This window comes from Acanthaster planci, linkage group LG01, assembly GCF_054643075.1.
Source record: "Acanthaster planci isolate LZ-2023a linkage group LG01, COTS_SCS, whole genome shotgun sequence".
NCBI classification, from domain to species: domain Eukaryota; kingdom Metazoa; phylum Echinodermata; class Asteroidea; order Valvatida; family Acanthasteridae; genus Acanthaster; species Acanthaster planci.
Genome location: NC_141777.1, coordinates 34775737 through 34801654, shown reverse-complemented (window position 1 = coordinate 34801654; position 25918 = coordinate 34775737). Strand labels below are relative to the sequence as shown.

The 25918-nt window shown below is 41.4% G+C and overlaps 3 protein-coding genes across 6 annotated transcripts in view; all 3 read left to right on the top strand.

Annotated features, from left to right (window-relative positions):
- The first annotated feature begins 339 nt into the window (after nt 1-339).
- wdr74 (WD repeat domain 74) lies at nt 340-8706 on the top strand. Its single transcript, XM_022235671.2, has 10 exons — nt 340-442; nt 2099-2205; nt 2985-3170; nt 3748-3891; nt 4612-4713; nt 5074-5174; nt 5548-5603; nt 6146-6288; nt 7033-7092; nt 7567-8706. Exons 1-10 carry the CDS (start codon nt 388-390, stop codon nt 7741-7743), a joined length of 1131 nt encoding a protein of 376 aa, XP_022091363.2. The 5' UTR covers nt 340-387; the 3' UTR covers nt 7744-8706.
- A 429-nt stretch (nt 8707-9135) lies between these two features.
- asrgl1 (asparaginase and isoaspartyl peptidase 1) lies at nt 9136-16653 on the top strand. 2 transcript variants are annotated; one of them, XM_022235664.2, is made up of 7 exons: nt 9136-9529; nt 10652-10896; nt 11216-11358; nt 11780-11940; nt 12680-12798; nt 13686-13774; nt 14512-16653. In XM_022235664.2, the coding sequence occupies exons 2-7, from the start codon at nt 10662-10664 to the stop codon at nt 14812-14814; spliced, it is 1050 nt and encodes a 349-aa protein (XP_022091356.2). In that variant the 5' UTR covers nt 9136-9529; nt 10652-10661; the 3' UTR covers nt 14815-16653. The 2 variants fall into 2 exon arrangements, with proteins under 2 accessions (XP_022091356.2, XP_022091357.2); XM_022235665.2 differs by having other exon boundaries at nt 9139-9529; nt 13686-13796.
- A 592-nt stretch (nt 16654-17245) lies between these two features.
- btbd9 (BTB domain containing 9) overlaps nt 17246-25918 on the top strand; it is a 27286-nt gene continuing 18613 nt past the window's right edge. For all 3 annotated transcript variants that reach the window (XM_022235590.2, XM_022235589.2, XM_087143838.1), the window contains exons 1-3: nt 17246-17319; nt 23217-23796; nt 24944-25310. In XM_022235590.2, coding sequence (XP_022091282.1) covers nt 23612-23796; nt 24944-25310 — 552 coding nt within the window. In that variant the 5' untranslated portion in view covers nt 17246-17319; nt 23217-23611. The remainder of the gene's footprint in view (nt 17320-23216; nt 23797-24943; nt 25311-25918) is intronic.

Below are 25918 nucleotides of genomic sequence, written 5' to 3'. Positions count from 1 at the left end.
TTTTTTACAATTAACACAGCAGTGTAGGTTACAACTGGTAGAAGACAGTTCTGTTATTATCATTCAGTCGCTCCCCTTTGCCACGCCCCCGAAAACCAGGCCATTTGATAACCTGTGGTTACAATTCGACGGCACCTTAAATATGGCTTCATCTCGATATCTCCGGATTCAGAAACTTAACGAAATATCCAACTTTTGACCTCAACATTTATTGGATGTTTGCGTAGAAGAACAGGTCGGGTCCGGTTGATGGGGTCGAGTCTTTTTAGCCGAGAGGACTAAGTTAAAATAAACAAGAACAACTGATTCTCTTTTAATAGAACACGAAGCCGAAGACCTAAAATAGTTTACACCGCATGAGGGCGCTGTTCAATTCAGCGATCCAAGATGGCAGCGCTCATGAACAACGTGTGGCTCGGCACAGAAACAGGAATATTGAAAGGTTTGGGACTTGACACGTTTTAGGAATTCGGAAGAGAACTGGAGTTTCCACTCTAAACACAATGAAAACCATATGTCTGTATGTTTTACAACTTCAGTAACTTATCGTGGAATAGGCATGGTGCCTAGGCCTAGTAGTACAAATTACAATTAATTACAGGCTAGGCCCTAGCCCCACTAGTGTTGCACGGACTCTCCCTCCCGCTCCATCCTTAGCCACACAACCGTATACGCAATTTGGTGTCGGCGTACTGACAATTTTCGGCACACCTACTTATCATCGTGGGTGCAATTTCTTTTGCACACAGAGATGATAGAACACGAAGCCTCTCTGCTTTCTTAGCGCCATTAATTGAATGATTTCACTCACGTTGTCCTGGTATTTTCCAGTCTTTTTGCTTTCACCCATTCAATCTCACAGACTCGCTCTCACAGTCGCCATCTTTAAAATAAGGTTGGCACATGTAGTATCTTATTGCTCAGTCAGTCCGTGTATTAGATATGTCTTGACACGGAACAGCGGTCGAAACCATGAGGGGAGAGGCTTAGGATCATCTCTGTGTGCAAAAGAAACTGCGCCCATGATGATAAGTGGATGCGCCGAAAATTTCAGTACGCCGACACGAAATTGCGTATACAGTTGTGTGGCTAAGGATGGAGCGGGAGTGAGAGTCCATGCCACATGAGTGGGGCTAGCTAGGCCCTACCCTAAATTCGTGCATTAACCCTAACAGACCTCAATCCTTCACTAGTTGGAGGGTTGAGGGCTGTTAAGGTTAAATATTCGAGCATTAAATAGCATGTCCACTATCGGGAAAAATGTCTGCCGAGCATAATGACATATGTTTTATTTTACAGACTATATTGGCAAAATTATTCTATAAAAATGGCAGGTTGCCCTTTTCTGGTATTTTGTGGAGCTGATATTAATACATAAGCCTTATCGCTTACCACATGAATGATTTTGCACAATGGTAGAAACACACCCTTGGAAGGAAGAAGGGTCAGAGTGTTTGTTCTTTTTCCTTCCCACAATGCCTTTCTACCATTGTGCAAAATCGCCCAAGCAGAATTAGTGATAAGGCTTCTAAATGTGAGGTTGTGCCTGACATGGATGTTGAATATTCATATTTACAAAGCAAACGTGAAACTGAGTGCTCACAGTAAGCCACTAAACAGTCACTGTGGAGTAACTTTGAAAGATACATCAGGTTGTAATCGACATCTTTGACAGTTGTGCATACCGCAAGTATGAGCATTGATACGCCTGAAATAACAGCTTTGTGTCCAATATTCACAAAAAGATACAGTTTCTCCTAGTGCATCATTTCCATGAAATTTTGTTTTCTGAAATGTCATCATGAGATTGTCAGTTGTTACTATACAATTCACCATCGATTGCTAACTGATGTGACTCCAAAGACCATGTACCTAATGTGAACAGTGATACTTCTTGGGATGTTTTCATCCTGCTAGATCTATGGGGCTCCTCTAGAGGTATACCTTCGATGGATAAACTTAGAATGAATTTAAAAGTCAGTTAGATTCTTATGCATTTTAAAAAAATCAGTGTTAAGAAGTAGTGCTTTGGTGAGTACACCAGTTGGTGTCTTAGCCAATGGTTAAAAATGTTTCAAATTCTTGTTGAATTTTGTAGGTGTGAACATTTGTAAGAAGATTGCAACCAATTACAGTGACCTGAAAACACTGGACAAAGAGAAGGAAATCACAGCTATATGCTGGACCTCAGAAGAGGAGCAAGAGGCAAGTAATTACATTTAGATCACAAAGCGACCAGAATTAGCTGCCATTTCCTCTGGGGCAATCCTGTGGGCACGGTGGTACGCACTTGTTACATTTCTCTCAGACTAAGGGAGTGTTGTGACTTTAATTACATGCATGTCCTCAAGTTCCAACTGAGTGTAATGGCCCCACAGGAATGGTGTTTCCTTGGATTTGTCCACAGTGCGATAGGGCTATGTTTTCCTCAATCCTGCACAGTGTTTCAAAATTTTTAGTGGATTTGAAGGGTTTCAGACAGTTGAAATTAAAAGCCACCAGTCACGTCCATTAAGCCTAACTCTGCCAAACGCAGCACAGTGCATCGGGTGAAAAAACCTGATGCACTTTGATGCACTGGGCAATCAACAGCAGCCGAACAAACTGGCCATGTTGAGACAATGGGAGCTAGTCCCATTGAACAATGCAACTGTTGGATCTTGTGGTGACTGGCAACCATAGACTCGACTCCCAGGCTGTCTGGCCTCGGGAAGAGTTGACCTGTTGGATCTTGTTACACTGGGCAGGCAGGCCACTTTGTCAAATGGTGCAAACTGATATGTCTGGCATGGTCTTTACCCAAAGTACCTTGAAGGGTTAGGATGAAAAGAATTGTTATACATCACCATGTTTTCACCATTTAAACCATTTTTTATATTCACCAGTTGTCATATGCTTTGCAGGTTCATTCCATTTGAAAAATTTCAAAAAATTATTTAAACTTGAAAAAACTTGGGTAACAATTCTGTCACATCCATCGACAGGTGCTTACTGGTTTGAGAAATGGGACGGTGCAGACGTTTGACCTAGGAAAAGGTGAATTTACAGAGCACAGGGATTGCAGCGGGGCCAAGGGGGTGTTCAAGGGTCTGGCAACCTATGATGACGCTCTCATCACATGCGTGGAATCGGGGCTGCTCAAAGTATGGAGAGGGATGGACAAAGAGGCGGTAGGTTGGTGGAAGAGGGGACCACAGGGGAATCTGGGAAGATTATAGAATGAATTCATCGAAGGATTTTGCTCCTTTTGAAGAATGTTGGTCACGTTTTGGAAGTTATAATTCTCTGTAATACATCTGGGTTGAAAAGTGCCATTCAGTGCAGTGATGACTTTCCCGTATCATACACCTTAATCCAAGTCACTGAAACAGTATCCAGTAATGGTTTAAAGTTGTTTTGAATCGCTGGAGTAAGAAATCTGCATCAGTGGCAGAAAGTGTGCCATGGCTTGAGTCTGACTGGAATACTTCACAGCTCAACAAAATACACATACTTTTTGTTTTGGGATTTGGGGAAGGAGGTTGATTTTGTTTTTTTTGTTTTGGTGTGTTTTTTTCAATTAGGCAAGGTTCTGATTTTGGCTGATTTTGCATTTAGCAGGGTACCCAGAGAAAACCTAAAAGTAGTAAGACACAAGACCCCCCCAGCAAAAACTAGTAGAATTTGGTGACCCGAATAGAAATGTCCCAACAGTAATTCAATTATACCTTAAAAGTCATTGTGACTTCTTTTATTTTTTTGTCACAGACGGAGATTGATGTTGGACCCAACATCTGCAAGATGCGACAGAATCCCGCTAAGAGGAACGTCGTGGCAACAGGAGGCAAAGAAAATGATCTGAAGGTGTGGGATCTGCATGACTCAGAAAAGCCACTCTTCCGAGCAAAGAATGTGAGCGTCTTCAGGGATATGAAGTTTTGTATTCCTCTTTGTGAAGTTGTGAGAATTATTTATTGACATTATGTCACTCCTCATAAGATCACATGATTGTTTTTGCCTTTGAGAAAGGTTCTGCCAGGATCAAAATATCGGCCCTTACTTTTCCTATTTGTGCAATTCAGGTCAGTGTAGTCAGCAAACAAGTTGCAGCTCCTTTGTGGTTTACACAGCAACATTTCTGATGGAAAATTAAAAATTTGCCCCTCCCCCATCAGCAATTAGTTATGAGTAGTGCAATTTTCACACAAACAGTTCATTTGTTGGGCCAGTTTTAGCATTTTCGCACTGTTGAGAAAATTCACTTAGGAACCAAAACATGACCATAAATGCTAATTTCTCAAACTCTGAAATCTTGCATTGGCCTTGCAGGATTTCAGTGGTCCACCTTCGTTACATATTAACTTTCAAGGGACAGCTAAAGCCTGCAAAAGTCTGTAAAAGTGGTCTGAAGACAATTTCTTGTGGGTAGAGACATAGTTGTAGAGAAAGTTCTGAAATAAGACTGTTTTAATCTTTCGTTACCACATGTGTTTAGACCAACAGTATGAGCTGAATGGGTGCAGATCGTTTTGTACTTTGTGCTCTGTACTTGCTAATAGAAAGTAAAGGTTGATTGAAATGAAATGATGATGTCTCTGAAGTATATCAGGTTTGGTTTTTAACTCTCTACAGGTTCGGAATGATTTCCTGGAGTTGCGGGTGCCTGTGTGTGTGAATGATATGCACTTCATTCCAGAAAGCTCCAAGATTGTAACCTGTACGGGGTTTCACCACGTAGGTACAAAATGGAAGATTCCACGGGGGCAAATGGATAATTAGGAGATGACTCTTTATTCTTGTCCAAACCTTTTCTAATCCGCTTCAAAGCGTGAAAGACAAAAAAGGGTGGATCACACTAACATAAGGCTCATTGTTCATCAGTGTAAAAATAAGCATTCTACTAACCCACTAATTAAGAAAAGCAAAGAGAGAAACAGGCCCTGGGTTATCATATCAGTTACAGTATTTATGGAAAGTTTATTTGCTGTGTTTTAGTCATTCTGTTCTTGTGTTACAGCAGCCAATTAAAGCTAACGGTGTCGTGGGTATGAAACTCGTACATGTATTTACCAAAATGGTGTTTGCTTTGTCCAGGTACGAGTATATGATCCAAGCACACCACGCAGGAGACCTGTGCTGTGTGTTGAGTTTGATGAGTACCCTCTCATGGCCATGGGTATCACACAAGGGGGAAAGTGAGTCCTGAGTTTTGAGCCTAATTTTCACAATAGAACTACTGATCTTTTATACAAATATTAGTTCATAGGCTAAATGGATTTCTTGGATATTAAATACAAATTATAGCATAGACAAGCCCCTTAAACAATGTGCAAAAGTCTTATGTATATTGTGCTTGCCTTTGATATTGATCAAATTTCTTGAAATGAATTAACAAAAAGGTGTTAGTTTTCATTGAGTACATTTATGGCTGGAACAAGTAAACTTGTCTAGATATGACAAAATGAAGTAATTTCCAAACTGTACACCCTGGGTGTATTGACTTAAGTGCCACTTCCGTGTTTACATTAATTCTGAGTAATTCTGAGCAAGCTTCTTTTTTCCTTCCAGTTCTATCGTTGTTGGCAACACGCATGGGAACATGGCACACATTGATTTGAGAAAAGGTCTGTTGTGTTTCCTAGAGTCGTAACAAACAAATTTAATCACTTGTTATAAATATTATACTTCTTAGTGTTCTGCTGTCATTGATTTTACATTGTTGCTCATCAGATTTCCCCCTTTTAAAATTGTTGGTAATTCAACCTTTTTTTAACAATCACACTTATCCAAAAAGGTACCTCAATTTGCATTGCAAATTCCCCTGTATGAAAAGAGGAATGAATTGCATACACAAGCAAAACTTGTGAGAAAAAAAATAGAAGGCTTGAAAATATTGTTCAGCTGGGACCATCATGGGCATTTCCTTAACCCTAACAGTACGATTTTACATACACCCTGGGGGGTTAGGGTTAACTTATAAGAAACTTAACAAGGTGTATTTAATGACATTGGGACTCAATTCAATTTGCAAAGTTGCAGTCTGAGAACCGTAACGTGGGGGATTAATGAGGGGGAAGGGCAAAAGCAGAGAGAAAGCAGGGGGCGTGACCTTATGCCCAACAGAGCCCTTGGGATCAACTCCTTGTATGATTCCTTCCTGGTGCAGGTCAAGTGCTTAGAGCATACAAGGGTTTCGCCGGCAGCATCCGCTCTATTGAGTGTCATCCGAGTCTCCCCTTTGTCGCATCCTGTGGTCTGGACAGATTTCTGAGGATCCACCACATACCCTCCGGCACTTTGGAAAATAAGGTGCGTTTGGTGACTGTTCCTGGCAAAATACTCTCCCTTCAGCTGCATTCTAATACTTTTCCAAGTGACCCTCATACTTATGTGAGATACTTTTACTGTGTTTCACACAGAGTTGTAGTTGATTTATCAAAGTCCCCAAGGAAATGTAAAATACTCTCCACCCCAGGCTATGCAGAATTAAGACCAAGTACATTTACTGAGTAACAGTGTGGTTGGGCATACCGCTGGATATGTGGGAGTAGGAACTCATTAACGGAACTTAAATTTGGATGAGTTTGTTATGGAAATTCTTGGTCATTTAAGCATCCGTTCTTTGAACTTATCCAGTGTTCCTAGTCGTCATTAAAAGCCCTACTTTTTCACCCACACTGGACTTTTTATAGATAATAGTTCCACTTACACCACTATGTCATTGTGGTGCAAGCTCTCGTTACATTATGATGCAGAGTAATAGTGAAAGCCTAGCATCACTAAACTGTATATTGCCAATGCTTTTGCCTTCTGACAAGCCTGCATTTTTAATTATTCAGGTTAGGTTGGGTCACACTTCTTGCATGCAAGAAGAAAACTAAGTAAATCCTGAAAGTCGCCGTTACTTTTCTTCACAAAATGAAGAAGAATCTTTCAGATAAACTCAAGGATGTGGTGTGCATCATTTCTACCAGTAAAGTGTAGCCGCATTTGGGGTGATGCCACTTTTTGCCTAATTCCTTTTTTGTTCCTTTTTTTTCCACCCTTATGCAGATCTACTTGAAGTCTAGACTAAACTGCTTGATGTTTTCCAGTGCCAGTTTTGACACTGTGGTAAGTCTGTTATAAAGTTGCAATGTTCCCTGGCATGTGTCTGTTACATCCATTGGCAATCTGTTGCATTTTTTTCTGTAAAGTGCTCATCAATATAATTTTCAAGGCAACATTTCTATTTGGATGAAAACAAAACAAGTATTTTAGCTATCAGAGAACTTTAAAATCACAGGATTTTCAACACAGGACCCCCTAGTACCAAGGCAATTATTCGGTTTCAAAGGAGCTGATGTTTATTTTGTTATAACCAAAATGAGTCCTCTAGTAAGGTCAGGCCGATTACTATAAATAACTCAAGTAATTGTGTCAATTTTAAAGTGATAGCCAATAGTGCACTGAACATCCAAGTAAGCTTCCAAGTTAAAAACTTAAACCACTTATCTCCCCCCCTTATCCAAATAAAGACATACATGTACTTCACAGAATACATGTTTCATCCTCAAGTGGTGCTGTGCCAATTTTTTCTTACATCAGGACCCAGAGGAAGTCGTTAAGGCCCAGGAGAAACCTGTGGGACCAGTTGATGAGGAAACTGAGACCATCTGGAGGCAGATGGAAGAGGTCACAGAAAGGTCACCTAAGGTCAAGAGAAAGGTTGCAAAGGATTCCACACGGAGTGCTGTGAAGCGGAAAGCCCAGGCAGAGATATAAACGGACAAGACAGCATGCCTGCCATTTACAAACGGATTATGGACCATGCCTGTAGAACTGATGTTCATTACATTATTTATATTTTGGAAGACTGCATTCTCCTTTTAAATGCCGTATCAGGGGTATCCATTGAGTAGAAGCATTGAGTTGTCCCTCTTTGACCATAATGAGCTAGTTGTAAAATTCTGGGAAGTGCCTGGCAGGCAGATTGTTTTGAAGGGGAAGGGGTCGGGAAAGGTTGGTGTCAGAATCTGATCTTAGAGGGCAGCGTTTGTGGTATTTTTAAATTAAAGAAGCTGTGAAACTTCCTCCAGTGTCTTGGGTAGATAGCAGCTTTTTTGGTCAAAAGGGTGGGTGGGTATTAAGCTGTCAAGAGAAAAGGTGGAAGTGTCTCTTCCCCCTTCTATTGACCTATTTAGGCAGGACAGCCTAAAGAAGGAGGCGTACTCCCAACGCCCTTCCCATCCTGTCCCATCCCATCCCCTGGTGAATATTATTAAATAACATTAGTGTTCATCCCCCAAGCAAGCCTTCAGGTGGCGGGCAAAACTGGCGCTGTCAGTTGCTGGTAATTGAAGGAAAAGCCACATTTTTGTTTGAGGAATCAACAGTGCTTAGGGGGAAGATTTTCCCAGGAGTCTTTTGATCATGTGAACGAAAAAGGCTCAACTGACTCAAAGATTACCATTTTAGCCACGTGAGGAATCACATTGAAATTACCAAATCAGGTATAAAATTGACTGAGACCAATTATTAACATTTAAAAGTTGATATGACCATAGAATAGTTCAGATCGTATTAAAATTGATATTCACCCATGGAAGCTGTCTTTCAGATTTAAAAAACAAATAAAAAATAGCAGTTGTTTGGGGAAGGACACGTCTCCGTCTGCTGTTGGCCGCCACGACATCTGCAAAGGTTTAGGCCCGTCGTGAAAATAAAGGAAAAATATGCTGCTTAAAACATAGAAATCTGCAACCGAGCTGGTGAATTTATTTTTCTGAAGTTAATTGTTAACTCAGATTATCCTTCGTTCGTGCTCAGATGAGGTCGCACGTTGTCGATGTCAGGGGTCGGGTAGCCTTTGATCAAGGGCGCCCACGGTAAAATGGGTTAAGACCAAAGATTGTATAGCGCTGCGCGGCGCTAGCCAGTCTTTGGTCAAGACCACACGACGAACCGCATTAACCATGCATGCGCATGCAGTAGCCGAGCTGTGTGTGTCACGTCGTGGACTGTCGCGCCACCGCGGGGAGTGCGTGCGTGCGGTTCGTTGTGTAGTCTTTCGTCGTGCGTTGGTTAGGTGCTTAAACTAGTCTCCTCTAGCTCCCTCGCTCTTAAAAGACTATCCATTTCGCCGCGGGCGCCTTGATCGAAGGCTACGGACCGGGCATGGCACCATGTGTACGTGTGTACGTGTACCGCAGCAGCAGTGACCGTCCTTACTTCGGCCACCGTCGGGATTTCGGAAAGGCGATTGGAGGACAGCTGCGGCTAGGCTGTAGCTATTTTCCATATCAAGCGCGTGTGGATTGACCAGCCACAGCCCCACTAGGGGTCGGAGAACTTGTGGGGGATCTGCAAGTCAGAAGACCCCGGCCAGGCAATAGAATGGCATACATTTCAGGGAAGGCGCTTGCGGTTTCTCTGGCGGTGTCTTTTTTACTTGGGACGTTCGTGGGCTACAAATGCAACACGCTGTATAGACAGTATTTACAAAACAAACGAGACCGTTTGAGGAAAAGAGCGATTGAAATCCAAACAAAATTGAACGTGTCCTAAAAAGGTAAGAACTTTAGAAAGAAAGGTAAGAAAAGGTAAAAATCGAGTCCACGATGCCAACACATCCCCTCTTTCCTCCATGGTGGAACCATGGAGGTAGAATCACTACCTCCATGGTGGAACCATGGTGGAACCGACCCAACCCGCCTTGCGTTATGTTTTTATTCCTCCATGAGTGTCAATGGTTCATAAGGCCTACGCCATATACAGTGCAGCTCCTAGGTCTAACTTACAATGTTGACTAGTGTTGTTAGTGCTATGATTAGGCTAGGCCTACCTAGTTCGAGTAACTTGGTCCTACATCTGTACATGATCGCTATCGCCCGACTATGTCCAAACTCCAAATGTTTTTTTAAAAAGGCGATTTGTGGGATCCAAGTTAATCAGACTTTGGAGGAAGAAACATCGGACCATGGAGGAAGGAAAATAGACTAAGGCCTAAGCACCAACATTTTCAGATGTGATGTCCGTGAATGGCATTCTTTTCAGTGTGAAATGTTACTTCAGGGAAAAAGTATTGATCATTTTTATTTATATGCTGTATCATATGGGATTCTTGCCAAATTGAATTTAAAAAACAATATTTAAGTTTGAAAAGCTGAAAACTGACTTTTCACCTAGTATTATGGGGCAGCGTGGTTATCCGAGACTCTCACAAAATGGCAGGTACTGCGCCAATGAAAACAGCGACCATGGCGATGTATGCGGCTACTAGCCTACCCGAGGATAGGGGTACACAATCTTTTCTGTGATCAGTAGGTACATGTGCACTCATTGCAGTTGTTTTCACTATCCGCCATTTTGTTACCCACCAACAGCTTTCCGGGAAAAAAAACTCTTACGTGAGCCTAATAGTAATCAAACTCATCTGCAGAACTGTAGGTTTCATAGGTCTGTTTAGAAAGGCTGAACAACAAACCCAGTAGTTTAGGGTTGCTGCTCTGACCATGGTATTTGGTCCCTTAGTTACTTGTGTAACATATTAAAATCAACACATTCACCAAAATAAGGTGTCTAAACCATAGCCACCTCCCGTGGTAAGAAAACAGACATGTACAGATTGTGTTGCTTGTCAGTTTGCCATTGTGTTTGAAACATTTGTCACTTTTTCTGTTCATGCCAACAGACACTTTGGTATGTCTTCCAATGATCCAGTCAACCAGAACTATCCCTCCACTATAAAGCCAGTTGTCTTGGTCCATGGTGGAGCCTGGGCCATACCAGATGGCCTGGTTCAGGCCAGCTGTCAGGGGGTACAGAATGCTGCCAGGGAGGGCTACCGTGTGCTGGAGGAGGGAGGAAAAGGTACAGCATTAGATGCTGTGGTGGCTGCAGTGTGCGTTCTGGAGGATGATCCAGCATTTGATGCAGGTTTGTACATGTACATGTATGTGAAGTTCCACCAGGACTCTCTTTATAATCAAAGGCCAATCTAGCACCATTCAGATTCGGATTCATTTAGCTCTTCAGCACCATCACAATAATGTAATTCCAGGAATGAAACAAGATAATGTTGACAATCAGAGACGCTGCCACTTTACACTGCCCTCGGGGATTATCTTTCCAAATGCATACCCATTGCATGCCCGCCCTTAGCGACAGGCTTGCAAAGAGGGCTCACAGAAAACACCTGTCATCAGCTCGAAAGAAAGCTTGTTAAAAAGTTTCCGCATTGTGTGGTTCTTCACAGGAACGGGGTCAGTGTTGAATGAAGATGGTGAAGTTGAAATGGATGCTATCGTGATGGAGGGACAGCATCTCAAAACTGGGGCTGTTGCCTGTGTCAAGAACATCAGAAACCCAGTCAAGCTGGCCAGACTGGTGATGGAAAAGGTGAACTTACATCGCAGTAGTTGCGTAGCTGAGGGCTTCGGCACAGCTTCAGGATCACGCATTTGATAGTTGATGGTACTGAACAGTGGTGGTGGAGCAATTTTCAATGTGGGGGGCTGCCATTTTGTGAGACCATCAGGCATCAGCCATTGAAATACCTGCTGAAAGTACATTAGGAGGGGGAGTGATGATCCTCAAGTTGAAAAAGTGGGAGGGCCAGTGGCCCTCAGATTCCCCCCCCCTCCTGCCGCCACTGATACTGAATTCAGGTGTATTCTGGAAGTTGTGTGGCCCAATGCTTTGGGTAAACATCATCTCATCTCGGGCCTTGAAATATGCCAGTGAAGTGTTACAAATGAAATCAAAAGAGTTCAATAACTCGTGATTATTTTCAATCAAACTCACTGTACTTATTTCACAGACAGAGCACATTCTACTTGTTGGAGATGGAGCAAACAAGTTTGCCAAAAGTGTGGGCATGAAGGAGGTTCCAGTGGCAACCCTTGTCAGCGACAATGCTGTAAAAGAATTGGAACATTTCAAGAAGTTTAATAAAACTGTGGATGGTCTGTTCAGTACAAGGTATGAAGATTGCTAACCTGCCAAACAGGCCTGGGGATCTGGGAAGATTTTGCAGAATTGAAGATGGTTTGACCTCCGCCCTGTGTCTGATCGAACCACCCGTCCACCTTTCCTGAAGACAGGCAGAAACAATTTGGACAAGCAATTTTACTTGTGCAGAATTTAAAAACCAGTCCTTTATCACATGAATCTGTAACACTGGTGAATAAGCTTTACATTTTCTTCCAAAGCATCAGTAACAATGGAAACATGGGATCAGATAGCACCTAGGATTATCAGTAGAAAATGAAATGCTGGGAGTGGACAGGCAGTTTTTGATGTTGGCCGGGAAGAGATAGGGAAATGTTAATTTCCTACGTGTAGCTGCAACTTTTCCCCTGCCACTATTACATACACAAAGTGCTAGTTGGCTCATGCACGCCGTTTAAAAGCATTTTCGGAAAGTTTCCTTGCTAAAATGTGCGGGAAGTTAAGGTCCACAACACATTCACTGATTTTGTTTCCTTTTTCTCTGTTTAAGGTCAACGCACTGTCACTTGTGCTGTCAATAACCATCAGTAGTGTATCCAGTGGGGTTGGGGGGAAGTTGTCAACCTAGGAGCTAATTTAATAAACCATGAGAAGGACATGCATGTTTTTATGTTTCAACCTGTTACTTTTGATGAGACTTGATTGACTTGGTATACTTTTATTCACTCTGTAACGCCAATGATGTTGAACGTATGTTGCTTTTGTGCAGAGACCATGACACTGTAGGGGCAGTGGCAGTAGACAGCGAAGGGAATGTAGCATGTGCCACATCAACGGGGGGAATCACAGCCAAAATGGCGGGCAGAGTTGGTGACAGTCCACTCATTGGTATGAATCAGAAATAGAAATTATGTTTTGTCTGTAATTAATTGAACTTTTTATGTACATGTATTTAGCATTCTAACAGTTCCTGGATGTTGGTATCAGAGAGCCTGGTGTGTTTAAACGTAAGAATTTTTTGGCTGTTCTGTTTGAATTTTAACCATGATTGTGCTTTGTTTGTGATATAGGGATGCCATTTGAAAGTATCACTCGACAAAAAGGGAGAATTTCTTAGCACTTCAAACTTCATTTTGTTATTGTTAGTTATTTCCAGTTGAATATTTTTTTCTGGGAAACTTAGTTCATTGGTTTTTAATAGTAATAACAATTGTATTTATATAGTGCCAAATTATCAGAGCATCAAAGCGCTTAGATGTATTATCATTGTCTCTGCACATTGGGCTCACAGCATGTGAACTTTCCTGCAACCTTCTCTGTTCCCTTGGGAGTACGAGCCCAGTGCCCTTACAGGTACCCATTTACTCCTGGGTGGAGAGAAGCAGGTAGGGGTAAAACAACTTGCCCCAGATCACAACATGCTGCCACCAGCTGGATTCGAACCCCTGACCCTATGATCAGAAGCTACAAACCCTAAGCACAAGGCCACATGCCCCCTTATGTTTTCCTTCCAGGTTTTTCCTGCTATGTCTCAAAGTCCACTTTTCGTCCTCGTCTCCTCGCAATTCAAAGCTAGGAACAAGGACAAAAGAGCTTAAGAACTGGTCAGTATAGCCACAAAAATTACAGAACAGAAAGGATATATATGTGCCTAAATATTTTGCATGTAGGACCTGTCATTGGTTGCTACCAGCTTGAGGTGTATAACACCAATGTTTCAGAGTTTCATTAAGAAATACATCTTTCTGTCCTTCCTCATGATGTATTTGACACAGGAAGTGGAGCTTACTGCGACAGTGCCGCAGGATCAGCATCTGCCACTGGTCACGGGGAGTCCATCGCTAAGGTGACACTAGCCAGACAGGTAGTGTACAACATGCAAAATGGTATGCATCTGAATACTGAGACTGAACCAAATACATTAATTGCCCTAATTTAGAAAGCTGGGCGAGTCCAGGATGTTTATCTTGGAGTTTGCTGCGTTACATTGTCAATTGAAACTAAGCTTGAAGAGCTGTAGTGTTTGTGACAAAGAAAACAGATTCAAGAAATGTATGTACAACTTGCCCTCACTCTGTTCCTGAGTGAATGTCTGTTTCGTTTTTACCATAAATCACTGTTTAGAGACCGTGTTAGCAGTTGCTCTTTTTCAGGGAGTTTGTTGTTTGCCTGTTATTTTGTCACACCATTAGTCAAATGTCCTCTTTCCAAAATTTGACTCACCAATGCTAAGTAGCCCACAGGCTAGTGGAAAGTGAACCTTTCTGCCTATCTGATCTTGGAACCAGCCCTTCCTGCATTCCTGCTTCTGGATCAAACCGTTGACAGGTTGTCGTGACAGCATCACAAACTCCTTCAATTTGGACAGCCGCTGGCTGCTGTTTGAGTCCATCAGAAGACCTAAAAAATCCCTACAAGTCAATCATGAATCATTCTCAAGTTATCATGTCGCGAGTCCACTTGGAAGCTATTTCTGTGAAGTGTGACAAGGCATTCTTTTGTTGTTATTCATTCCCTCTTCTTTTGTGACTGGGCTTGTGTGCATTGATTTGTGTGGACTGCTTACTGGAACCGTCACCCCCTTTTTATTTTCTTCGTCAGGGGCCAGTGCCCAGGAAGCAGCTGACGAGGCTCTCTCCTACATGTCAAGTAGAGCCAGCGGAGCAGGGGGGACCATCGCTGTGGATAACACGGGTAACATTGGGGTTGCCTTTACCACAGCGCGCATGCCCTGGGCCTGGGCTAGGAGTGGTTCCCTTCATTACGGCATCAACCCAGGAGAAGACTTCACTGTATGACAAGTTGAGTCTTGTGAGAACAACATTCAGTGGAAGCTATTTTTCTTGTAGCTGGCAGATCTTTTTGGCAGGTGGCTTAAATTCACTTAGAGTAATTTGCCTATGACGTATACCCCTCAACCAGTGTTAATACACAAAATCAAGGAAAATAAAACTCACAGAAATTTAAGCTGAGTAGTGAGTGTTTTTAGAGGATATTAAAAATCCTCAGTTTTGTCATCACAAAACCAGTTTTATTGATTGGAAGTGACTGTATCAGTGCTGATGCATTAACAGTTCATGGAAAGCCATGCAAATCGTAGTCTGGAAGTCCTCACTAGTATGAAAGCTCAGTTCCATAATAAAAAAATAACTTGTCTTTACTCCATGTAGAGGATTTTTTATTTTGCAGCGTACATTTTCAAGCAGAAGAGAAACCTCAGACCAGAACAAGAACCCTCAGGCTCTTGTCAGTCGTTGCTTTTATAGCACCAAATTATCTGGTTTTTCTTTGATAAGTCAAATAATGCAATAAATTTACAGAGAGAGACATTTTGATAATTTTTAATTTTAGGCTGTAATATTTTTCTAAGTGTAAGAGCTTCAGAAAGGTATTGTGTTCCATATTTACAAACCCATAAACACTTTTTAAAAATGGGAATTTAAAATCAAGACATTTTTAGCCATTTTCAAATTTTGTATTTAACTCTCAGGTAAATATGTCATCAACTTTAAGGTGTAACTTGATAATCTGCCTGTAATTTGAAGAACTTTGCTATCACTGTAAAGGGGTAACGGAGCACAAGATGAATTTCATATTTGAAATTTAAGATATGTGTTAAAAGTTTGAGGATAATTTTTTGTGAGGGGAGTTATAGTTTACAATAGTGAAAACAGATTGTGTAGCCAACTACAGCTACAGAACCTTGACAATGAATGATTGGTGCAAGAGGAATGTAAGTTGGTCCCGTAGTACGACACTTCCTTTATTCAGACTAATGAAGATTGTAGCATTGAGCAAGGAACGATTGGAGGTACTAGCTGACTAGGAGTTTGGATGTATTAAAGACAGGAGATTATTATGACGGAAGGTTTAAGTTGGAAGGTTTTGTACGCTGGGGGTGTTGCCTAACAAAGATGATCGATTCAAGACTTGGAAACTTGGAGGAATGATGCATGAAAGAAAAGGAGGGACCTTAATCCATGGATGTGGGCAACAATATGATGGTCAATCTGGAAGGGACTGTGGCCAAAGCACAGTCAGGGTCCTTGCAGGGGGGAGATTTATAGCCTAAGGGAACATGTGGTCTGGAGAGGGAGAGAGTTACTATGGGAACAGCCACCCAGGCCTGGCAGAAATGTATGCAGAATTCAGGGATCGAGAGATAAGGACCAGGGATGGTCAAGAAAAGTTGGGTAACTAGGTCTAGACTAGGTCTCTACAGTAGAATAAAATAAGCATACATGAATTTCTTAAAATAAAAGGAAAACATGTACATGTATACTTAATACATGTAATCAAAATTAATGGTTAAACTTAAATCAAAACACAACGTCTGCTACAGATTGAAAAATTTTGTAAAGGCTTTGTTTCATTTCTCAAAACTTTTTAACAAAAGATCTTATCAGCTGCTGTAGTACTTAATGTATGTTTTTTCAAACATTGTATTCACTCAAAATATGCCTGTGAATCTATTTGTATGGTTTGTATTCAAAACTCCAAAGTGCAGAAGTATGAAATGTACAGGTGATATACATGTATTTTGTTAGCGTATATATTTTCTTGTCTGAAAGTAATTTGAATACATACTAGCCTATAACAGATTTGTCACACATGGCCAGAACTAATATAATTTTACGTTGTAATGTGTCTACAGATGTACTTTTGGAATGCATTGTGTGAATTGGAAGATTGGCAAATATGATTTGAACTAAAGGCTGAAATGCTTCTTGTGTGAGGAAGGGATGCCACTTCGTTGAAACATTACTTTCTGAATGGTTGTTGCTAAAATGAAATTATAAATGAAAATAGATCATACAGAGTGCCGGCGCTGGAGGCGAAAATGTTGCAATGAATATTCATGAGTTTGCGTGACCCGACATAAATACCTTTGGTGCCACAGAGATTAGGTGGATCCATAGGAGAAAATCTCCTCCAGGTCTATGGTGGATCTCCATTCGGGATCAATTGTTTCCAATACTTGATTCGGCTCCGGTGGAGGCTTCAACCGGTTTTTTTTATTACCTGACTTTTGAAGTTTTAAGCGCAATAGTAAGTCTCATAGTGCCACAAAACAAGTAAGATATAAAAGAGCCAAACGTGACAGTACTTTAATTTAAACACTTCAGGCCCACGATCCGGGATTGGTTTCGTAGGAAAAGCTTGAGACGCAGACGAATTGAGTACATGTATTGGAAAACGGGTGGGCCACGCAGCCAACAAAAAGAATGTGTTGGCTAGGGCTGTGGCTTGTCTTTTGGAAATGGCCGGCTGGCGTGTACAGTACATGTACATATGCGCCCCGTGTAATTTCAAGCCGTAGCCAAGACGCGGCTTAATTACCCCGATCGATCATCCAACGGTACCCGATTAACTACGTTCAACATGGCGATACAAACATGGAACGTCTCGGTAAGCAGTGACGTTTTAACACTGTGTGCATTTTGGGCTATTATATGCTGTATAAGTGATGTGATCAATCTATTGGTGTGTTTTCCATTCATTTCTCACCTTCATAATTTTGGTAACTTGTGTTGTGACCATTAATTCCTGCGTTTTTACCATGGTTTTTACGTATCAAACTCCATCGTGTTTCCATGTTTGTTCCTTGCTAGCAAAGGCCTAGGCCTACACGTAGTAGGCCTAGGTGACAGTCGTACTAATTAACGTCAAGACAACGGCAACACATGATAGTAACGTCAACACACCCAAATCACGTTGTAAGTTAACAGAAACGCAATTCGATAGCAATATAATGCCTAAAATACAATTTGGCTAACAACAGTAGGCGACATTTGGGGGGAAAAAAACGTTTTATTTCACGAAAATAACACCCTCCGCACAACCACGAAAGACGGTAGCCATGTTGCCTCGATCAGACGGACCATACCATTACGCTACAGGGGTCACCTTTATACAGTAAACCATGGTACGGACCAAACGCCGTGAGAAGGCAAGATGGCGGCGGCGAACAGCTGCGCTGCTCAGAGACAGTTTTTTCGCGTGAAAAAACTCCCTTGAAATGTAGTAAAATGTAAACTCGCTTAAATAGAAATTATTCCTAAGCGTATACATTACAGTTCGATACGTCTGTTTTCAATGCATTTTGTAAGTGTTGGCGGTGTGTTGACATTACTATCAATGTGTTGAGGCATGTTGACGGTGTGTTGACGCTGATTAGTATGACCCCTACACTGTAGGTGAACCATGTAGTACTGCCCAGTACTGGCAGTAGGCCTACAGCCTAGGCCATTTTCCAGTACTCGACTGTGGCTCCGTCTCGGGCTTTGTGCCACTAAACATCCAAGTAATATGCAAACGATCCAAACATTATTTTTACAGTAAGCCTAGGCCTACTTTAATTTAAATGCTTCAGGCCCACAAATGCACAATCAGGGATTGTTTCGTAGATGAAGCCTGAGATGGAGACGTTGTTGAGTATTGGAAAATGACCCTCATAGTTAGTCCTAGTAGATGGTTTCTGCCTCCATGCACTGACATGACTAACTAACATGACAAACTGCTGTCAGTGAAAGGCATGCCAGTACTACTACTATGGGCAGTACTTTCTAGAACCTAGCCCAGTGCACCATGTAATAAGCTAGTAATTTCCCATTCCGTCACCATGTTGATTTTAGCGACCCTGCTCAAGTAAGTGAACAAAGCTAGAGCCTCAGGAGAACAATCGCAAGTATCCACTCGCCAAACGTTACGTAGCATAGCCTCTGTCCCAACTACCAGTTTACTTGTACTTGTAGCTTGGACAGTTCCAACTGTAGTGCTGCTGTTGGGCCGGCCCAACTATTGTTGACCAATTTCTGTAGAAAATTTCTCAAGCTTATCCAGGTTTATGCATCTCACACTTGACCCAATTCATCTGAAATATGAGACTTCATGTACAGTGTATGACATGACACTGTAAACAGTATGACTGGCATATGCTGGTTTGCTGGGCACATGCACACTGGACCTCTGTGCTGTAGTTGGGCCAGCCCAACTATACATGTAGCACTCCAGTTGGGACGGGCCCAACTATAGTTGGGACTGATGCTGTAGTTGAGGTGTAACAACATGAAATGTGAAAAAGGCTTATTCAGTAGAGCCTTACATGTATATGGTAGCTTATGATACATGCATGTGACCTGTAAAAAAAAACAATTCAGCGAAAAAAGACTTGCATAAGTTGTAGTAGTAGGGACATGCATAAATGAATGAGGGCGCTGTTCATGTGGGAACTCATTTTCTTAAAATGTGTCTTTTCTGCACACTCTAGCTCTTCTGTTTAATTTACACTTTCAAAATTTTTTAAATTTAAAGTGAAGCCAGCATTTATTTCATTTAAATAAGGTACAAATAAGAATAAATATTTTATGAAAATACGAGCTGAAGCTCTTCAGTCAATATCCACACTTACATGTATATTTTTGTACAAAAATATAACAGGTTGCTCTGCATTACACGGACAGAAAACATCCAAACATCTCAAAATATCCCTACTTTAAATCAATATTGTTTTGCTTTCCAGGCACCGATGGAATCCATACTTATACTTCAAAATGTTTCTCATGACATCCTCTCAAAGATCACGTCAAAAGGAAACAAATTTATGAGCCTCCCTAACATAGGCCTAGCCTACTTATCAACAAAACAGGGTAAAAAAAATGTATAAAAGCAAACCATATATTAGTAGCATCACTTGAAATCATTTGAAAAAAAATATTGCCCAAAAGATCCTAAATGACTACCAAAAATCATATTTTTAACACTGAATAGACTTTTTGACTAAAATACACTTGTAACATCATGTACACGTACAGTAATTGCATACCCCTCATAAAGATCAGTTGCATTGGTGATCCGCATTTTCTTTATTTAGTAATATTCAAAGGGTAACAGAAATAAAAAATATTTAGTTCATATGAAGTATTTTAAAATAACAATGTATACATGTAACCATTTCAAAAACATTGTAAATTTAATGTTTACCCGTAAATTGTGACCCCAAAATGAATAAAAAGATCCTGCGTTTCTCCACCCACAAAAATCCCCTTTTGGCTGTTTGCGCTCCCAGGCTGATTGGATGACATCATTGCCATAACGCTGACATGTACAGTGTATACTAGCCCAGGTTGGACGTTGTCTACATTGCATTGCAACTAACATCCAGGGTATAAAAGACCTTCTACATTGCAAAATTTTTTTCAATATTTTTTTCTGACATTTTCACCTGGCAAAGACAGCTCAAATGTCATTCACAAGTGCCTTGTATCCCTAATTCCATAAGTGCTGTGTTGAAATGGCTAAATATGCCATTTGGAGAATGTATTTTGCAGGAAATTTTGCGAAACTCCATGCTTTCCATCACGATTCGTGAACAACCTAAGTTCTTCTAGTAGTACTTAGGCCTTTGCGCATGCGTGAAATGTGCAAAATGACCGATTCCCTGTGTAATAACCTTTTTGCCTAATGGCAGTGTGACTGATCTTTAAGCCATGCCCACCTCTCCATGGAATAGCCCACATCTAGATTTCCTTTCTCAAAAAATCTTTGCTAAAAAGCAGCCATGGCTAATCTCTTTAAAATGTGGGAACAACAGTGTCTGGACCATTTGGTCGACAGTTAATGCTGAAATATCAGAAGTTTTATTTGCCAACCTCACAATTTTTGATACGATGATAATCGCACCATTGTACATGTACTTCATGTGCTTTCACACTGTGCATATGTTAGGTCAACGGATGACATCCATACATATACGTACATGTACCATATACATGTATCTGGGGTGGGGGATTAAATGTACATGTATCTTGCTTTTAAGCATGACCATACAGTGATATCAGCTGGACACTAAAGAGGTTTTTCACATGACGTACATGTAACATGACTGGCGAAGGCATTTCAGGAAGAAATGAAGAAGGAAGAAGGCATTACAGTATTTAATTAAGGCTTAGGCCTACTGCATACATGCAGTCTTTTATTAGGCCAAAAAAATAAATGTACATGTAGTTGTGCTGTGCATGCCTCTCAAAAATTGGGTCGGTAGGTCGGAAATCTTTTTTGTTTGGGGGGCAATTTTGTGCTAATTGAATGGCATCAATGGGGTCGACAGCCTCCAAAAGTATCTCAAAAAGTGATGAACACCTGTCTTAACTATGTAAAAATTTCTACATGCGGCAATTCACAAGAAAATTATGATCAATTCACACAAACTGGCCAATAATGTCCGTGTGTCACGTGCGTGATGCACGATCTAGGCCAGCAGGCGCTAAACCTTGTGCCATGAGCAGAACAACCTCAAATTACGCTCATGAACACAGGAAATACATACATAAATAAGAGGACAAGTTCTGTGTATTAACTTGCAGAAAACCTCTTGCAGCATAACATCAATGTCTTTACAGCCTGCAGCCTTTTGCATTCACGATGTGTATGACCGATGAGTGTTTATGTACAGTAGTACATTCAGTGCATGTAGAATACAGACTGGCACTCGTTGCTACAATTCCATTATGCATTCTTTTGCATGGCTGCAGCGCGGCAGGAACCAGTGCAGCTTTGTTCAATGCATAGAGCTTCATGCACGTGTTTTCACCTCTGTGATAGCGAAACGTGAATGTTGACGATGCGCAAAGAAGTATGGGGCGATTTCATGTCTGTGCAAGTATAGTATATGTACACGTGTGGCGCTAGGTGACATTGACCGGTGTTGAGTGATCAGCCCTGATGAATGCCTTGGGCGTAATTAACATAAAAATTCTAACACAAAACTAATAATAAATTGGATGCCGTAATCCCATCTATTATGTTGATGTTTTAAGAGCTGTTATTGATATGTTGGTCGGACAATTTGTCCCAGCATCTTCGATTTTGTTCAGACAAACACAATAAGTGCTCCGAAAATGTCCAATGTCCAACCGTAATTTCATGCTCTACAAAGTATTTGGAGATGTGACAGCCAAGTTCTTATGGGGATGGAATCAGCAGTCCCCCCCCACTGCAACTGTAATATAGTCCAAAATAACTTAAACCTGACTCTTAAGCCTTAACCTATCCTTCCCAGATTTTTTTGAAATCATCGAGAAGGATGGGGAGATTTTGAATGATTGAGACATATAGAGCTCGTTCACTTTTACCAGGTTTTTATATGGAGCTCTTTTATTTTTCTTGAAAGTTGAAGTACAAAGGAAGAATGTGCCGTTGTTCACCTGCACAGGGAACAATTTTTCAGGGTTCGGGAAAGTTTGTGGCAAAAATTATCACTGTAGTATGGAGCCAATGTTGATAAAGACTTTCGTGCGAGAAAAAATTAGTTTTAAAGTAAAATGCACTGTCAGGGCTATGGTTTCCAACTTTTGCAAACCATAATAAAGCCCAGGTATGACTCAGGGTGCGATAATTACCCCAATCCTGTGCATGTGTTATGTTTATTTCCTACGCTTCACAGGTGATGCCCCTGGATCTCTCTGTGCATGTTTGCATCCATCCTGCCCTAATATTGAGCCTAATACAGAACATCCACTCACTTTAACCACAGTGGGTCATCATTTCACACAGGATGCAACAATTTCTTGTCATCTAATGATAGCCATCTGTATGGAAAATGTAGCACAGGCTCAGCTTTTTTTTGCCTTTAGCTGTCACCTTGAATTACAGCAGCAATTTGTGGCAAATCACTTTGGAAATGATATATTGCATACACGTACAAAAACAGTGCTCTAGATTTCCAAATTATCTGCCAATCACAGTCAAGTGTTTGTCGCAAGTTCAGTCTCCTTGACTTGTTCAGTTACATTGTGTGTGCTGCTTAAAAGCTGCACATGCACTTGATGCGTTGTTGGCAACTCAAATTCCATGTATTTTTTTTATTTGCAGTCTGTTACGTTGCTAGACAGGTCTTATAATGTTCAAGTCCAAGAACTGGCCACTTATTACATGCACAAATATTAATTTATGCTTCTGTCGTCAAGCATCAATTCCTTCATGCAGACGTTCTCGTCAGGAACTTGCTCATTCCACCTTAATCTACACTCTTACCCGTGGTGCTTGCTTAGCATGTGGATTGAAAGTGGGGCATTGAGGCCCATGTAAAATACTGGTGGCTTCCATCCGTAGTAATGAAAGTATCAAAACTATGCCACACTAAATGTTGAGTTGTTAGATCCAGAATAATTTAAAGGGTTGATGATTGTCCGTTGCACAGCAAAGCCAAGGGTGTTTTCAAATAATTTAAATATAAAATGGAGATTTTAGAGGATTTTAGATGCCATGTTACACACATTCATATCTTTTCGTCTCCTTTCCATTAGGATTGGCTTGGGGATTTCACCTTGCAAGAGATGCCTTGTGGGATGAAGCAGCTTATCAGTGTGTGTTAGAACTACATTGCATGTGCAGTACATACCACAGTTGTCACCATGGTAACACTGGTGATGAGTAACGCTGAGTTGTAATCTCACTAGAAGGCATTTCCTACATATTATTTGGATGTTATATGTATCGCCGGAAGTAGACCAAGGCTGGAATGTCAGCTTTTCAGTGCTGTATATGCATATATACATGTACACTAAGCAGAGGGGACAGAGGTTGTCAACTGTAAAGTGTTAATGGGTGCATGAGCAGGCACCTGTTGCTAATAGGAGCTTTGAATCAGACCTGAACAGATACCCTGTTAGGAGTGGATGAGACCCGTCGTCCACCAGTCATGAGTGATAGCCATCGCATGCGTCCCAGCGCGCCCATGGGGGAGGTGGAACATGCCCACATCTTGTCCCAGGACATTGGGAACCTGTTTGCCAACCAGGACTACAGCGATGTGACGCTGATAGTGGAGGATAAATCCTTCCATGCCCACAGAGTCATCCTGGCGGCCAGGTGCCAGTATTTCAGGTCAGTATTCATGAGGCCTCAATCGCAGGCCTTATTTTGTGGCGACTTTTCTGTGAGGATTAAAGGGTGCACATTGCATAATACAGCTCTTGGCCCCTTTTTGCACTCCCAGAAACGTTTTTGGAGATAGAAAATATCCTTGGAAATAGTTGTTCGCAGTACCCGCTGCTACATCTGACTGGAACCAGCCAGCTGACAGCAGCAAGCTCGGTGGTTGAGTGGCTAAGATGTCTGCACTAGTAAGCAGGAAGTGTTTTTTTTCACAAGCCTTCGGGGGGCAAACACTGAGTATACAGTGTGACAAAACACGTCGGGCAGGGTAAAAATCCAAAATTAAATGAAAAATATGCAATAAATGTGACATAAAGCTCATCCTGGTCATGTTCAAGCGAGCATGAAATTCAAAGCCTAGGGTCCTCAAATTTTAACCATGGCATGCATGTACGGTAAGTTCATGTGAAAACATGTGATACAGGTACCGGTAAATCACATGATAGGCTCTAAACAGAACTGCTTCGGAATCTGTTATCTAGAGCTTCATGTAGGTCTACATGTAGGTCTTCACTTCATTAGAAATACGTGGAGACAATAGACCTAACTGTACATGTACATGTAGCTCTGGCATGTCTGGAAGCCTGTTTCCGACACAGCCTCAGTCTCTGACATCACTTGATATTTGAATGTCCTTCCAGAAAGAACGGATTCGTGAGGTTTTTCCCCAGTTGAGTTGTGTCTGCAAAGCATCCTAATGAAGGAGTCTAAGCAACCAGCTGCATGTATTGTCAGTTATGCCAACACCATGTATAAATGTACATAATTACCCTGAAGCGTGTACATGTAAGCAGACATTTGTGTTTACAGTGGAACCTACATTCTCAATGAATAATACACTGACATACACATGCCCCAATTTTGTTGCGAATGGTAACCATTATGAGCACCAAGTCCCAGACCCAGAGACCCTGGAGGTCATAATTATGAAGGTCCGGACAAATTTGTTTAGAATGCACAAAGTGAATTCATAAAGTCTCCTTAGGAAGAAAAGAAAATGACTTCTTTGATTGACGGTGAGTCAATTTCTTGTAGCGCAATGAACAGTTGTCACGCAGGCTTAATGATAGTGTAAAGCTTGCCATTGATTCCACAGAGCCCTGTTGTTTGGGGGCATGAGGGAGTCGGCACCAGACTGCAGCGAGATAGTGCTCCAAGACACCACTGCGCAGGCCTTCGAAGTGCTCCTCAAGTACATCTACACCGGCAGGATAAACCTCCTGAGCCTGAAGGAGGACACCGTTTTGGATGTCCTTGGACTGGCCCACCAGTACGGCTTTGTGGACTTGGAGGGGTCCATCTCGGATTACCTGAGGGCCATCCTGAGCATTCACAATGTCTGTCTGATATACGACGTGGCCAGTTTGTACTCGCTGAACTCACTGAAGGAGACTTGCTACCAGTACATGGATGCTAACGCTCAGGATGTGATGAACAGTGAATCCTTTCTCTCCCTTTCAGAGGTAAATGAATCAGTTTTGCTTATAACTAGATTTTTATAGACATTAATGTTTACTGTCACAGTTTTGATTTAAATTACACTACTCAAAAAAAGTGAAGGATCACTTTTTTCTGAACTTGTAATTTTTTCCAAGCAATGAGTGGGGTCTTTTTCTTTCATTTTTTGTTTGTCTAGATGGTGTTCTCATTGGAATAAAAAATTACCAAAATATTTCAAAACATCAAATGCACATTTTCAGCGGTAAAATATCTTATATAAAAAGTATACACAAAATAAAGAGTGGTCCATAACTTTTGTTGAGTAGTGTATGATGACTTCTTGTTTTCTGGGTCCACTGTTGTGCTATTCCTGAACACATAATTTCTTATGACAATTAGTGACACAATACTAAACATTTTCATTGTCGGGTAATCTTGGGCAGGTTTGAGTATTGATGATTTGAAATAGTATAATACTTTCACATCTTGTCTTGAGATAGTGAGAATCATCACTAACCACTGACAGCATCATGGCTGGTTGAAGAAACCTCTCTCTGCTGGATGTGACCCTAGAATTGATGGCCTCCGATACTCAATGGTCATTATTACCCAAGGCTGTGTGACCAGCCTC

Coding starts and splice junctions, on each gene's coding strand:
- wdr74 (XM_022235671.2), top strand. CDS start 388: ATGGCAGCGCTCATGAACAACGTGTGGCTCGGCACAGAAACAGGAATA. Junction 3,892..4,611: donor CACTCTTCCGAGCAAAGAAT/GTGAGCGTCTTC, acceptor AACTCTCTACAG/GTTCGGAATGATTTCCTGGA. Junction 5,175..5,547: donor GGTATCACACAAGGGGGAAA/GTGAGTCCTGAG, acceptor TTTTCCTTCCAG/TTCTATCGTTGTTGGCAACA.
- asrgl1 (XM_022235664.2), top strand. CDS start 10,662: ATGTCTTCCAATGATCCAGTCAACCAGAACTATCCCTCCACTATAAAG. Junction 10,897..11,215: donor TGATCCAGCATTTGATGCAG/GTTTGTACATGT, acceptor GGTTCTTCACAG/GAACGGGGTCAGTGTTGAAT. Junction 13,775..14,511: donor AGGTGACACTAGCCAGACAG/GTAGTGTACAAC, acceptor TTTCTTCGTCAG/GGGCCAGTGCCCAGGAAGCA.